This window comes from Jaculus jaculus, chromosome 5 (genome assembly GCF_020740685.1).
Source record: "Jaculus jaculus isolate mJacJac1 chromosome 5, mJacJac1.mat.Y.cur, whole genome shotgun sequence".
In the NCBI taxonomy this organism is placed as follows: domain Eukaryota; kingdom Metazoa; phylum Chordata; class Mammalia; order Rodentia; family Dipodidae; genus Jaculus; species Jaculus jaculus.
In genome coordinates, this window is record NC_059106.1 from 93,499,932 (window position 1) to 93,516,215 (window position 16,284).

Consider the following 16,284-nt stretch of genomic DNA (forward strand, 5'->3'; position numbering starts at 1 on the left):
CCCCATTAACTTTTCATAATCAAAATCTCTCTGATTCCATCAGTCACTCTCACCACCATCTTTACCAACTTTCTCTCAAAGCTTCAATTTGTAAACATTCCTCCTGCTGTCAATGTCCCACACCTGCACACCATATGGCAAATAATTTGCTTTTACATCCAGAGATAAAACATTGCTTCTAGCAATGCTATGTCAGTAAAATGAAGTAAGATAAAAGGCCAAAAGAAATTCACAATTCTGCACTGTGCTGGAGGGGAAACCTAAAACCAAAGAGTCAACATTTGTAGAACTGAGTTAGGGATGTATATTAGCCACAGGCCACACGTTTAATGTTATGATTTTAATCTTGAATGTTCCCTGTAGGCTCATGTTTTGAACCCTTGGTTCCTAACTTTGGCAACATTTTGATAGGTTCTGGAAAATTGCAAAGTGGGGCTGGAAGAAGTAAGTATGAGACTCTTATAGGTGTTCCAAGCCCCTGGTTCCTTGATTGTTTTCTGCTTCCTGACCCATCATAATGAGAACAGGCTCCACCATATACTTCTGACACTAGGAGCTGGCCATCCTTTCTCCACCATGCTAGACTCTGAAACCGAGACAAAAACTACATCTTTCCTCTCTCGAATTATTTCTTCCCATTATTGTCCCAATGATGTGAAAGTAACTGACACATCAAGTTTGGTTGCCTTTATGTTATCTCTTACTAGATGGTGTTGGCCCAACCCACAACAAAATAGAGCTCTTAATTTTTTAAAAATTTTATGTATTTGTTTGTAAGCACAAAGAGAGAGATAGAGAAAAGAGAGACAGACACAGAGAGACTAGGCATGCCAGGACCTCCAGCCACTGCAAACAAACTCCAGATGCATTTGTCCCTTGTGCATGTGGCTTATGTGGGTTCTGGGGAATTGAACCTGAGTCCTTTGGCTTCACAGGCAAACACCTTAACCACTAGGAATCTCTCCAGCCCAAGCTCTGAAATGTAATTGCTGCTTTTCATTTGTGCACAGCTCCTTCAGATATGGGTAAAGAACAAAGAAGGAGTATAGGAAGACAGCATCTGGACATTCTCAAGATATCAAAAATGGCAGAAAACTTTTATTTCTAGTAACCTCAGCAATCCCTAGTTAATGCTACCATGTACCTTTAAAATACTGCTCCCAGGCTGGAGAGATGGCTTAGCTGTTAAGCACTTGCCTGTAAAGCCTAAGGACCCCAGTTTGAGGCTCAATTTCCCAGGACCCACATTAGCCATATGCACAGGGGGTGCACACATCTGTAGTTCATTTGCAGTGGCTGGAAGCCTTGGCATGCCCATTCTCTCTCTCTCCCTCTTTCTCTCTCTCTCTCTCTCAAATAACTAAATAAATATAAACAAAATACTGCCCCCATTTTTCCTCATCTGGGGTGTATTAAATAATAGCCCACAAAGATACCCATGTTCTCATCCCTGAAGACCTATGCATGTTACTTGATAAGCCAAACAGACTGAAGATGTGGTTAATTTCAAAGAGGAAGATTATCCTGAATCATTCTTTTTAAGAGTGGGAAAGAAAGTCAAAGCAAGAGAGATAAGATGGAAAAATGGAAACAGAGATCTGAGATGAAAATGCAAGAATTCTGGCATTATAGATATGGGAGGAGCCACAGTGATGAACATGATGATAAACAGCCTCCAAGAAGCTGGGGGAGACAAGGTAATGGATTCTCCCTGGCATCTACAAAAGAAGCTACCCTGACCAACAAGGAACCTGATTTTGGACTTCTGTCATCTTGGATTAGAACAGAATAAATCTGTGTTACATTAAACCCATTTTATGGTAGTATATTACAGTACCAGCTGGACAGTATTATACATTATTATTTTGTTTTTGTAAGAAGAAAACACAGGAAGCATCTTTTTCTACCTTTGCCATTTCATTGAGGAAAGCATCAATGAAGTCTCTGGGTTCATCAGGATTCCAGTCTCTCTGGTGATTTTCAACCATTTGTGAAACAAATAATTTCAGTTTTTCCCAGTTGCTGAAGAGTTTTTGGTGTGGTCCAGGAAGATACTTCATTATCCATGGGAAGATGTTGTAGAACTAATTGGGGAAACAAAGCAATCATCCAGATAGCCTTCCTTTTACCTCTCTTACACTGAAACTTGATGCTGATCTTCCCGGCCACTCCTCTGCAGGCGTTTCCACCTGCAAAACACACCCACCCTCAGACTACTTCTCACTGTCCCAATGGCTTGCCCTCTGGTATCCACCACCACCTTTCCTACCTGGAGGCTGTCACAGCTTGCAACAATTTTCCTGATTGCATGGTTACCAACACTACAATTCATTTTATAACCAGCTTCCAGAGGAATGTCTGATAGTGTGAGCACATGGTTTCACTCTTAGGCTCTTAATCATCAAAGGCTTTGAATCACACTCAAATCCAGACATCATGCTTTGTACCTGTAAGCTCTACAGAGCTGGACCCTTCCAATCCTTCATCTTTTTCTGGCACTGTTTCTCTACACAGTCAAAGCACAGTGGCCTCTGTACCCCACTGAGGAAATTCTAACTTAGGTCTTTGCAGTAAGTCTTCAATATGCCTAGAAAGCTCTCCTCCGAAACTGACCTAACCCTTGTTACTCACTTCATGAAGGTATGTCTCACATATCACCTCAATGAAGCTGTTTTATCTGATGATTCTCAAAGTGGCAACAGTTTATTTAGTCCCTTACTATTTTTTATTTTTCCTCATGCTATCACCAGTATGTACCATGGAGTTCATTGTGTTGCTGGTACTCGCCCTAAGGTTTAATTTCTATAAGATTAAGATTGTAATTTTGACTTCCAGTTAAGATGGTGGCGTAGGTACCACGCCAAGCAGCCTGGTGGGGGGGGGGGAGACCAAAAAACTCAGCAAAATACACACTTTTACTAAAAAGTGAGGTGTATGGGAAATTGAAGCAGCAGCGGAGAAGTAGGAGAGATCCAGAGCATCCAGAGCCCACACAGGCCGGCAAAAGCAGCTCCGGCAGCTGGGCCAACTGTGGCAGCGGTGGCGCACCAGAAAGCCGCCAGGCTCGGCTCCAGCCAAAGGAAAAGCCAGGTGCGGGAGCTTCCACTCACACCGCGCTCTCCGCAACTCAGGAAACATGAAGGGAGAGCGGCAATGAGCAGCGGAGGAGCAGACCTGGAGGTAGAAGAACACGTGGAGCAGCGAGAGAACCAGAGCAGCTGCAGCTCCCTCCCCTCCCCCACCGCCTGAGCCCAGTTCCAGCAAACAGAGCAGGGGTCCCAGGACCCGGCCACACCAACCTGAGCTGACAGCAGGACCCAAGCAGGAGCAGAGTTCAGCAGCAACATCAGCGGCTCCGGCACCAGTAACAGCGGCCCAAGCAGCAGCAGACCCAGGAGCGGCAACAACAGCCAACCCAGCAGAGGAAGCTTCAGCTGCTGACAGACCCAGTGGGGGAGCTGATCTGCAGGGCCACAGATGCCAGGCTTGGCTTGACCCACAGCAAAAGCCAGTGCCCAGCTCCAGAAATCACAACAACAGCCCAACGACCCAGGCAGCAACTTGACTGAGACCAAACTCATCCAAGGTAACTGGGACTGCACCAGGGAAGGGTCTCACTTGGTCACAAGCTGACTTGGATCCCTCAACAGACCAGAGATCTTAACCTCTATGTTGATAGAGGATCTGGTTGTTATAATAACTACTCTGACATACATACTTGGGGCTGTTTATGACTGAATTTGTACAGTGTTTAGTTAACTTTTAGAATCTACCTGTATTTTATTCCACTCAGCCTGCTTGAATACCCCCATAGCAGGGAAACTCAACCCCTAGGAGCACCATTGAAGATACTCTCAAAGTCTTAAGGGCCACATCTAACACCTCATGCTCCTACCCTGAAAATATATAACATCAAACCAATAGATACAGCTAAGAATACCCAGCTAGCTAGAAAATCCAAGCATTAACTTAATCCAAGATGCAAAAATATATACATTATAAACACAAGAAACACTAAAAAGCAAGACGATATAAATCCACCTAAAAGTATTAATGCATCAGAAATGTCCTCCAGTGATAATGAGTTAGTGGAAATGCCTGAGAAAGATTTCAAAAGAATGATTGTAAATATGTTCAAAGAAGTCAGAGAACAAATCAAAGGAGTCAAAGAGGAACTTAAAGAGGAAATCAAAGGAATCAAAGAAGATGCAGGACACCAATTTCATGAAATAAAGAAGGCAATACAAGACATAAATAAGGAAATCGAAATAATAAAGAAAAACCAGTCAAAATTACTAGCAATGAAGAACACAGTTAATGAATTAAAAAACTCTGTAGAAAATCTCACCAGTAGAATGGATGAAGGAGAGGACAGAATATCTAAGCTACAAGATCAGGTGGCAGATCTAATACAGGCCAACAAAGAGAAAGACAAACTTATAGAAAAGAATGAGTGGGAATTTCAAGATATTCGGGACACTATGAAAGATCAAATATTAGAATTCAGGGTATAGTAGAAGGAGAAAAATTCCACTCCAAAGTGATAGTAGGTGCCTTCAACAAAATCATAGAAGAAAATTTCCCCCAAATTGGGAAAGAGGTGCCAATACAGATACAGGAAGCCTTTAGAACCCCAGGCAGACAAAACCTGGAAAGAACCTCTCCTCGCCATATTATAATCAAACTTCCAAACACACACACCAAAGAAAAAATATTGAAAGCAGTTAGAGAGAAAAATTAAGTTACCTACAAAAGTAAGCCCATTAGGATTACAGCAGATTATTCAACACAAACTTTTAAAGCCAGAAGGGCTTGGAGTGATATATTCCCAGTTCTGAAAGATAACAACTGTCAACCAAGGTTACTTTATCCTGCAAAGTTATCCATTCAAATAGATGGAGAAATAAGGACATTCCATGACAAAAGCAGGTTAAAGGAGTATTTGAAGACAAAACCAGCTCTACAGAAAATACTTGATAGAATCCTCCATGCTGAAGAAAAGGAAAAGCACACATATAAGGAACCTAGAAAAAACAAGCTATACTCAAATACCAGTTTACAGAAAAGAGCACAGGTAGAACCAGAAACACACACACACACACAAAATTGGCAAAAATAAATACACACCTTTCAATAAAATCTCTTAATATGAACGGCCTCAATGCCCCTACGAAAAGACATAGATTTGCAGACTGGGTTAAAAAGCAGGATCCTACAATTTGTTGTCTCCAAGAAACTCACCTTTCTACAAAGGATAGACATTATCTTAGGGTGAAAGGTTGGAAGACGGTGTTTCAAGCAAATGGGCCTAGAAAACAAGCAGGGGTTGCTATCCTAATATCAGACAGGGTAGACTTTAGTCCGACGTTAGTCAAGAAAGATAAGGAAGGTCACTTTATATTGATTAAGGGCACACTCCAACAGGAGGACATTACAATCCTAAACATATATGCACCTAACATGGGGGCTCCCACATTCGTCAAACAAACACTATTAGAACTAAGGTCACAGATAACACCAAACACAGTGGTGGTGGGTGACTTTAACACCCCACTCTCATCAATTGACAGGTCATCCCAGGAGAGAATAAACAGAGAGGCATCTGGACTAAATGAGGTCATAGAAGAAATGGACCTAACAGATATATACAGGACATTTCATCCAAAGGCTGCAGAATATACATTCTTTTCAGCTGGACATGGCATACTCTCTAAAATAGACTATATATTAAGACACAAAGCAAATCTTAACAAATTCAGGAAAATTGAAATAATTCCTTGCATTCTATCTGACCACATGGAATTAAACTACAAATCAGTAGCAAGAAAGGCTATAGAGCATACACAAAATCATGGAAACTAAACAATACACTACTAAATGATGAGTGGGTCAATGAAGAAATCAAAAAGGAAATCAAAAAATTTATAGAGTCAAATGATAATGAGAACACAACATACCAAAATCTCTGGGACACAATGAAGGCAGTTCTAAGAGGTAAATTTATAGCCTTAAGTGCCTATATTAAGAAATTAGAAAGGTCGCAAGTAAACGACCTAATGCTTCACCTTAAAGCCTTGGAAAAAGAAGAACAAGGCAAACCAAAAATCAGTAGACGAGAAGAAATATTAAAGATTAGGGCAGAAATTAATGAAATAGAAACAAAAAGAACAATCCAAAGAATTAATGAAACAAAGAGTTGGTTCTTTGAAAGGATAAACAAGATTGATAAACCCTTAGCAAATATGACCAAAAGAAAGAGAGAAGAGACACAAATTAATAAAATCAGAGATGAACAAGGTAACATCACAACAGATTCCAGAGAAATTCAAAAAATCATAGGGACATACTATAAAAGCATATACTCCACAAAGTATGAAAATCTGAAAGAAATGGATGATTTCCTTGATCTATATGACCTACCTAAATTAAATCAAAATGAGGTTAATCACTTAAATAGACCTATAACAAACATGGAGATCCGAGCAGTTATCAATAATCTCCCAACTAAAAAAAGCCCAGGCCGGATGGATTCACTGCTGAATTTTACCAGACTTTTAAGCAAGAGCTAACACCATTGCTTCTTAAGCTTTTCCAGGCAATAGAAAAAGAAGGAATTCTACCAAACCCCTTCTATGAGGCCAGCATCACCCTGATACCAAAACCAGGCAAAGATAGAACAAAAAAAGAAAATTACAGACCAATCTCCCTCATGAACATAGATGCAAAAATTCTCAACAAAATATTGGCAAACAGAATACAAGAGTATATCAGAAAGATCATTCACCCTGACCAAGTAGGCTTTATCCCAGAGATGCAGGGATGGTTCAACATATGCAAATCTATAAATGTAATACATTACATAAACGGGTTGAAGGACAAAAATCACATGATCATCTCATTAGACACAGAGAAAGCATTTGACAAAATCCAACATCCCTTCATGATAAAAGTCCTACAGAGACTGGGAATAGAAGGAACATATCTCAATATAATAAAGGCTATTTATGTCAAGCCTACAGCCAACATATTGCTAAATGGGGAAACACTGGAAGCTTTTCCACTAAAATCAGGAACAAGACAAGGGTGTCCACTGTCCCCACTTTTATTTAATATAGTTTGGGAAGTCTTAGCCATAGCAATAAGGCAAGAGACACACATAAAAGGGATACAAATAGGAAAGGAAGAAATCAAGTTATCATTATTTGCAGATGACATGATTCTATACATAAAGGACCCTAAAGACTCTACTAGCAAGCTGTTAGAGCTAATCAAAACCTACAGCAATGTAGCAGGATACAAAATAAATACACAGAAATCAGTAGCCTTCATATATGCTAACAACAAACACGCAGAGGATGAAATCAGAGAATCACTCCCATTCACAATTGCATCAAAAAAAAATAAAATACCTTGGAATAAACCTAACCAAGGAAGTAAAGAATCTATACAGTGAGAACTTTAAAACACTCAAGCGAGAAATTGCAGAAGACACTAGAAAGTGGAGAAACATCCCTTGTTCCTGGATTGGAAGAATCAATATTGTGAAAATGGCAATCTTACCTAAAGCAATCTACACATTTAATGCAATCCCTATCAAAATTCCAAAGGCTTTCTTCATGGAAATAGAAAAAACAATCCAAAAATTCATTTGGAATCACAAAAAACCTCGAATATCTAAAATAATACTGAGCAACAAAAAAGAGGCTGGTGGTATCACCATACCTGATTTTAACCTATACTACAGAGCCTTAGTAACAAAAACAGCATGGTACTGGCACAAAAACAGACATGTAGATCAGTGGAACAGAATAGAGGACCCAGATGTAAGCCCAAGTAGCTATAGCCACCTGATATTCGATAAAAATGCCAAAAATACTCATTGGAGAAGAGACAGCCTCTTCAGCAAATGGTGTTTTGAAAACTGGATATATATCTGCAGAAGGATGAAAATAGATTCTTCTCTCTTGCCATGCACAGGAATTAAGTCCAAATGGATTAAAGACCTTAACATCAGACCGGAAACTTTGAAACCGCTAGAGGAAAAAGTAGGGGAAACCCTTCAACATATTGGTCTTGGCAAAGACTTTCTAAATACAAACCCAATTGCTCAGGCAATAAAACCACAGATTAACCACTGGGACCTAATGAAATTACAAAGATTTTGCACCACAAAGGACACAGTGAAAAAAGCAAAGAGGCAACCTACAGAATGGGAAAAAATCTTCGCCAGCTATATATCTGATAGAGGATTAATATCTAAGATATACAAAGAACTCAAAAAGTTAAATAATAAGGAATCAAACAAGCCAATCAAAAAATGGGCTATGGAGCTAAATAGAGAGTTCTCAAAGGAAGAAATACGAATGGCATATAAGCATCTAAAAAAATGTTCTACGTCACTAGTCATCAGGGAAATGCAGATTAAAATGACATTGAGATTCCATCTCACTCCTGTCAGATTGGCCACCATCATGAAAACAAATGATCATAAATGTTGGCGGGGATGTGGAAAAAAAGGAACCCTTCTGCACTGCTGGTGGAAATGTAATCTGGTCCAGCCATTGTGGAAAACAGTGTGGAGGTTCCTAAAACAGCTAGAGATTGATCTACCATATGACCCAGCTATAGCACTCCTAGGCATATATCCAAAGGACTCATCTCTTTTCCTTAGAAGTACATGCTCAATCATGTTTATTGCTGCTCAATTTATAATAGCTGGGAAATGGAACCAGCCTAGATATCCCTCAACAGATGAGTGGATAATGAAGATGTGGCACATTTATACAATGGAGTTCTACTCAGTGGTAAAGAAAAATGAAGTTATGAAATTTGCAGAAAAATGGATGGACCTGGAAAGTATTATACTAAGTCAGGTAACCCAGGCCCAGAAAGCCAAGCGCCACATGTTCTCTCTCATATGTGGATCCTAGCTACAGATGACTGGTCTTCTGTGTGAGAATGAAAATACTTAGTAGCAGAGGCCAGTAAGTTAAAAAGGAGACATAAAGGGTAGAGAAAGGAAGGGAGGAGTATACTTAATAGGTTGATATTGTATATATGTAATTACAATGATTGTAATGGGGAGGTAATATGATGGAGAATGGAATTTCAAATGGGAAAGTGTGGGGGTGGGGAGGGATGGAATTACCATGGGATATATTTTATAATCATGGAAAATGTTAATAAAAATTAAAAAAAAAATATGATGTGAAAAGTAGCATAAGATGGTATAGAATCAGAGAGATTTAAAATGAGCCAATGAGTAGGTCAGATCCCCCTTTCCCTGCTCCGTCAGCTCCCTGTTCTGGGTTCTCTGCAGAGGAGGGTGTGCAGGCAGGTGCAGGATAGAGAGAGTAGGCCAGATCCCTGATCCCTGGTTCCTCCCACTTCTCTGGCCCTGGTAGCTCCCATTGTGTTTTGCTTGAGGAGGCCTGGTCCCTGTGTGGGCTGTGGAATCAGGCCTGTTGCTCTGGTATCCTGACTGGCCACTGGGTACCAACATCCTCATTCACCTGAGTAAGAGGGTGGATGGACCAAAGGACAAAAACTTGCTTCCTTCTCAATAAAATAAAGAGTCTCTCTAAAATGGGTAGACAATAATAAAAAAAAAAAAAAAGCCAACTAAAGTCAGATAACTAAGAGAGCTCTACCAAGGATACCTACAATGGAGGCCTCCAATTAAATCATACAGAAATTCATTCCCAAAATAAAAAACACAACAAAACAATGAGACCTTGATCAAAACAATCAGTGAACTGTAAGCAAACCATAAAAGTACCAATAATTGTATCAATGAAATTGAATAGAATCATCTCTTAGAGCATTCATCTTCTGAGAGTAGGCTTGACTTGATTAAAGAAAATGTTAGCACCCTAAAAAGAAATGTGAACAAATTGAAGATGAGTCAAGAAATGGAAGATCTCAACAGCAAGTTGATTAAGATTAATGAAACAATGAACAAATGCAAGAATGAATTCCAGGAAGCATCAAAAAATCAGATCCTGAAGTAAAATTGTACCTCAAAAAACAGATATATACAATATAAAATAACACAACAGAAAACAAAACTCAAATAGATATTGTAAAATCTTCACCACTAAAGATAGATACTTCCTCAGGGTGAAAGGATACAAAATGATATTCCAAGGAAATGGAAATAAAAACAAGTGGGTGTTGCTGTATTAATATCTGATAAGATAACTTCAAACCAAAAGTAATTAAAAGGACAAAGAAGGCCACTTCTTACTCATCAAGGGAATGATCCAACATGAGTACATTATAATCATAAGTATATATGTGTGCCAAACACAGGTGTACCACAGTTTAAAAAAACAAAATCTGTACATAAGTGACCCAAAACTCTCCATCCCAATATTTCTAAAGGTCATTTGTTACTTCTGTAAAGAGGCAGGATACAAAATCAATGCAAAAAATCAGTAGCTTTTCCATATGCAAAGTAAAAATATACAGAGAAAGAAATCAATGAGGCTGTCCCACTTTCAATAGCCAAATAAATAAATAAATAAATAAATACCTTGGAATAACACTAACAAAGGATGTGAAAGACTTATATAATGAAAACATCAAAATCTCAAGAAAGAAATGGAGGAGGACTTGAGAAGTTGGAAAGACCTATCATGCTCTTGGATAGGTAGAATTAATATTGTAAAAATAGAAATTCTACCAAAATCAATAAACAGATTTAATGCAATACCAGCAACAACTAACACAAAACAGCATCATTCCTCACAGAGATTGAAAAAATGATCTCAAAATGCATATATAATGGCAGCAAGCCTCGGATATCCAAACATATCCTCAGAGGGAAAAAAAAAACAAAACTCTGGAGGTATCACCACACCTGGTCTAAACCTATATTACAAATCCATGGAAACAAAAACAGCATGGTACTGGAATAAAAACAGAAATATAGACCAATGGAATAGAATTGAAGACCCAAAGCTTGAGTCATGTAACTACAGCTACCTGATCTTTGAAAAAGGTACCAAGAAAGTAGACTGGAGGAAAGACAGCATCTTCAACAAATGCTGTTGGATAAATTGGATGATCATATTTAGAAAAATGAAATTAGACCCAATCATTTCTCCATTCACAAAAATCAAGTCCAAATGGATTAAAGACCTCAATATAAAACCTGAAACTCTTCAGCTACTGGAAGAAAAAAAAGAGGAAGCATGCTCCATGATATAGGACTGGCAAATGACTTCCTGAATAAAACACCAGCTGCCCAGGAAATTAAACAAGCACTCAACCAATGGGATTTTAGGAAACTAAAAAGTTTTTGCACAGACAAACATACTATAAGCAGAACCAATGTAATACCCACTGAATGGGAGAAAATTTTTGCCAGCTATTCCAATGACAGAAGCTTAATACCTAGAATCTACAAAGAACTCAAAAAACTAAATATTAAAAAAAAATCAAACAATCCACTCCAAAAGTGGGGCAGAGAACTGAATATGGAGTTCTCGGAGGAAGAATTATTACATATGGCTAACACACAGTTAAGAAAACGTTCAATATCCCTATCCATTAGGGAAATGCAAATTAAAACAACTATGAGATTCCACCTTACCCCAGCAAGGACAGCAAACATTAAAAAATCAAGTGAAAGCAAATGGTGAGGATGCAGAGAAATAGGATACCTCAAATCACTGTTGGTAGGAATACAAGCTGGTACAACTGCTATGGAAATCAATACAGAGACCCCTGAAAAGGATGATTATAGAGTTACCAACAAACCCTGTTATTCCTTTACTGGACATTTACCCTAAAAGCCCCACATCTCAGTTCTCAGATATTTGCTCAACCATGTTTATAGCTGCTCAATTCATAATAGCTAAGAACTGGAATCAACCCAGATGCCCATCATTGGATGAATAGATAATAAAGATATGGTATATCTATGATAGAATTCTACCCAGTAGTTAGAAAAAATGATACAATGAGATTTTTAGAAAAATGGTCATACTTGGAACAGATCATACTAAGGAAACACACACAATCACTGAAAGACAATCGTCACATGGTCTCACTCATCTCTGGTTCCTAACTTGGATCAGCCCAAGTTGCTGACATACCTGAATGGTATCCCTAGGTTTGGAATAATAGGGAGAGTAGGGCTTGGGGAAAGGGAAGGGTGGGGGAGACACAAATCTGAACCCAAGTTGAACTGGTACCATAAAGTCCTATATCCTAGAAGTTAGACTAAAAGGTGGAACCCTCAACAGCTCTTTTGGGGAGCACCTGTATAGAAGGGCCCTGGAGAGAGTGAGATGAAGCCTAACCTTAAATTTCTCCTGTTTCTATTTTTTTAAATTTTTATTTATTTTTATTTTTTGGTTTTGCAAGGTAGGGTCTCACTCTAGCCCATGCTGACATGGAATTCACTATGTAGTCTCAGAGTGGCCTTGAACTCACCTCAACCCTCCTACCTCTGCCTCCCAAGTGTTGGGATTAAAGGCATGCACCACCATCCCTGGCTCTTTTTTTCTTTTTCTTTTCCCTTGGCACTGACCTGTAATTCCCTGTATCAGGATGTGGTTAACATCCACAAGCAGCTGGTGATTGGAGAGACCTACAAGGTCTCCCAAAACAAACAAGACAAACTTCTGTCAGAGCACTTGATTACTCATCATAGGTTAATGGTAAGATCCTATTGTTGAAGACATCATCACTGTTGTCACAGACCATGAAGAGACCTGGTTGGAATCTGGAAGAGAGCCAGTCTCCAGAAAGTTGGCCCATCTAGTGTTGGTAGGCATTATATGACCTACCAGGGGAAAGTGGCCAACATCTATCCGAGCAGCCCAAAGTCTAAGCTACTCATATGCAAATAACCTGATATTGTACTATTTCTCTATGCAGTTGTACAAATGTATGGAACAGGGGCTGTGAGATGACTCAGCAGTTAAAGACTCTTGCTTGCAAAGCCTTCTGGCCTGGGTTTGATTCCCCATTACCCATGTAAATCCAGCTCCACAAAGTGATGCATGTATCTGTAGTTTGTTTACAGTAGCAGAAACCCTGATAGGCCTTCTCCTCCTTTTCCTTCTCCTCTTCCTGCTCCTTCTTCTTGGCCCCCTCTCTTCTTGCAATTAAATAAAGACTAAAAAATACATAGATGAAGCAGGAATTTCAGATAAAATGGCCAACTAGATGCTGCTTCTGTAAAAATCAGAATAAAAAGAAGTAAACTTTATCACAAAGGGGGAACTAGAAGAAACATTTTGGACATCCACAAAGGAAGCGAAAGGCTCCAGGAAAAGCACAGAAACAAAGGCATACCACAGAGAAACACACTTCGTCCTTCCTACCCTGGGTCAAGGAATCAGTAGCTTCTTCTAAAGGTAAGCCTGACAAAAGCTGGAAAGTCCTCCTGGCAGGGCAAGCATCTCTCATATGACCCAAATGCAGTTGTAGTGTTCAGTGAGGCAGTGATTCCTATGTAGACAGGTTAGCAGAGGAGGAAAATCCTATCTTGTTGTTCTGTATGACAGAAGGAAGTGGCTTGGAACTGATTTGGAGAATTAGGTATTAGAACTGAGTATACCTGAGGTCTCTGAAACAAGGGGAAAATCACAGGTTGACCTGTACCAGCCCTTAGATAAGGGAAGAACCAGACAGGTAGCTGTGGAGAGCAGTAGAACCAAGCACTGAGCCAAAGGGTATGGATGTCAAGAAGGTGGGTTAGTCTGGGACAAACATAATCTAAGACAGTGTATGATCACCAAAGAGCACTGCAGATGGTACTCAAAATAATACTATATACAGAGAGAAGGAAGAATGACAACCTCAGTTATGAAAGCATAGAAGAGAATAACTTGGGCTGGAGAGATGGCTTAGCGGTTAAGCGCTTGCCTGTGAAGCCTAGGGACCCTGGCTCGAGGCTCGATTCCCCAGGACCCATGATAGCCAGATGCACAAGGGGGCACATGCATCTGGAGTTCATTTGAAGTGGTTGGAAGCCCTGGCACGCCCATTCTCCCCCCCCCTTTCTGTAGCTCTCAAATAAATAAAATAAATAAAAAAAATTAAAAAATAACTTTCATGAGAGGAATGGCTAAGCAAAGGACAGGAAACATGAGAAAATCAACAATAGAGAATAATCCAACGAGATAAACAAGCAGTAAAATTACCAGAATGTGTTAGCATCTCTCGATAATCACCTTAAAAGCAAATGGTCTGAAATAACCATTGAAGAGACATAGACTGGCTGATTTCATTTAAAAAAAAAACAACTATATCTAACCCTGTGTTGTCTCCCTTAAACACACCTTACTCACAGACTGAGAGTCAAATAATGAGAAATAATCTAGATATCAAGCAAATGAGATAGTTGTAGATTCTGATAGACTTCAATCCAAGACTATCAAAAGATAATAGTCACTACATATTAATAAAGGGAACAACTTATCAATAAAATATAACATATATATATATATATATATATATATAAATGTATAGATAGAGAGAAAGCTCAATTTCATAAAATAAACACTAATGGAATCTATCTGTGTTTGAATCATCCCTAATACAATATCCTTCCCAACATATGTGAAGACAGAAATGCCTACCTGGCACAGTTTTGAAGCCTCCAAATACGTGGCCTCATCCAGCATCTGTAGTAGCTCCTGGAACCGGCTATCCTGGTACTCAAAGCGCTCCCCAAAGGTGATGGAGCAAATGATGTTGGAAACTGCATTGTTGATCTTGAAGTGAGGGTCAAAAGGCTGTCCTGGAGATGGAGAAAGGGAGAAATGGATCCTTTACAGATGATGGTTTGCTTTTATTTCCTATACAGAGAAATTTATAGCAGAGAAACATATAGGAGGCTCTGGTACAGCACCTACATCAGGTCTGTCATACACCAAGGACTCTGCCAATGCCAGGGAAGTCAGACTTATGACCTGCTTAGGGGGCTTAATGACAGCACTCCCAGGGCAGGAGTCTGATGAAGGAGGTGTTCACTGTTTGATCCATAGTGTAGGGCCCAAGTAAGGTCTTAAATACTTAAGTATCTCTTATGTGAATGATGGGCAACAATCTCCTGAGTCTTCCCTATTAGACAGCCACCTTTCTCCTCTCCTATCTCTTCCACAAGGTGGTGGGCCTCCTCCTGAAGACGCTGCTCTAAGCTCTTCTTTCCCAACCCAAAGTTCTTCAGTGTCATGATGGTAAACCTTCTTTGCTCCTTCCATGTTTGGCCATTGGACATGATCAATCCTGGAAAAAAAGGAAAAAATTGTGTCATTCTGACTCTAATAATTTATATGCAATCATGCATCAGAGGAAAGGAGAAGGGCTAATCAGGGAATTAACAACTAACTAGAGAAATAATCCCAAAGCACTGGACATAATGGTTAACATCCACTGGCAGCTTACACTATTACACACTTTAACATTTATTATATATTACATAATTTAGTACTAACAAAAACTCTACAGGTTTGTCACCAACCCTGGGCTCATGTCAATTGATGGTAAATCTGATGAACAAATGAGCTAAGCAAACTTTGCAAGGAAATACAGCTAGTAGGCAGCTTAACCAGACATTCATTTTAAAATCTCCCTGACCCAAGCTCACACTTTGATGAATAATCACAGAAGTATAGCCATTTATGTTAAACCCTTAATAGCAGAAGTCTTACCCAACAACTCCTACAAGATGAATAAATGACTCAGGAAGGTAAGAAAGGTGATATTCATACAAATTATGCAGGCATAAAGAAGATGAACACACAATGTGTCTGGAGACCATCCTGTGTTTCATGTATATACAATACCATGCCCTTCCCATTCCTTCAAGCCTAGGACACTCTTCAATTCCTTTCGATAGGATTGAATTGAATGCCCTCAATACCCCCCAGGAATAGAAAGGGAATCTTTCAGCCTCATCTCATGGTCTTTCAGTGGGTTTAGAAGACAATTCTTTCCTGAAACTGTCATTTTCAGTGTTCCTAGTATCCCTCAGTTCCATATTTTCTTCCTAAATCTCTGCCAGAAACTTCCCACAACTTTTGTTGGTTAATTTTCTAGTAAATCTTGAAACATACCAGTTCTTGTCGCTTTAAAACCTTCTCTCTTCTATCACCACATTCCATTTCTGGAATATTTCCTTAATTTCTACAATGTTGAATACTCTCTCTTGATAGTTGCCATCAGTTTTTCCCCAGAAAGGCATTCTCTAGAGTCATGCATTCAACTGTCTGACTTTGCACATACAGGCACATTCCACTCACTACATCTGTGGTTGGATCTGTG

General features: G+C 39.4%; 1 protein-coding gene across 2 annotated transcripts in view; it reads right to left on the reverse strand.

The window, feature by feature from the left end:
* The window catches only part of LOC101594400 (cytochrome P450 2J4), a 71,949-nt gene that overhangs the window by 24,489 nt on the left and 31,176 nt on the right, over positions 1 to 16,284 (reverse strand). For both annotated transcript variants that reach the window (XM_045150122.1, XM_045150121.1), the window contains 3 exons: positions 15,097 to 15,246; positions 14,598 to 14,758; positions 1,908 to 2,084 (listed from right to left, as the gene is read on the reverse strand). In XM_045150122.1, coding sequence (XP_045006057.1) covers positions 1,908 to 2,084; positions 14,598 to 14,758; positions 15,097 to 15,246 — 488 coding nt within the window. The remainder of the gene's footprint in view (positions 1 to 1,907; positions 2,085 to 14,597; positions 14,759 to 15,096; positions 15,247 to 16,284) is intronic.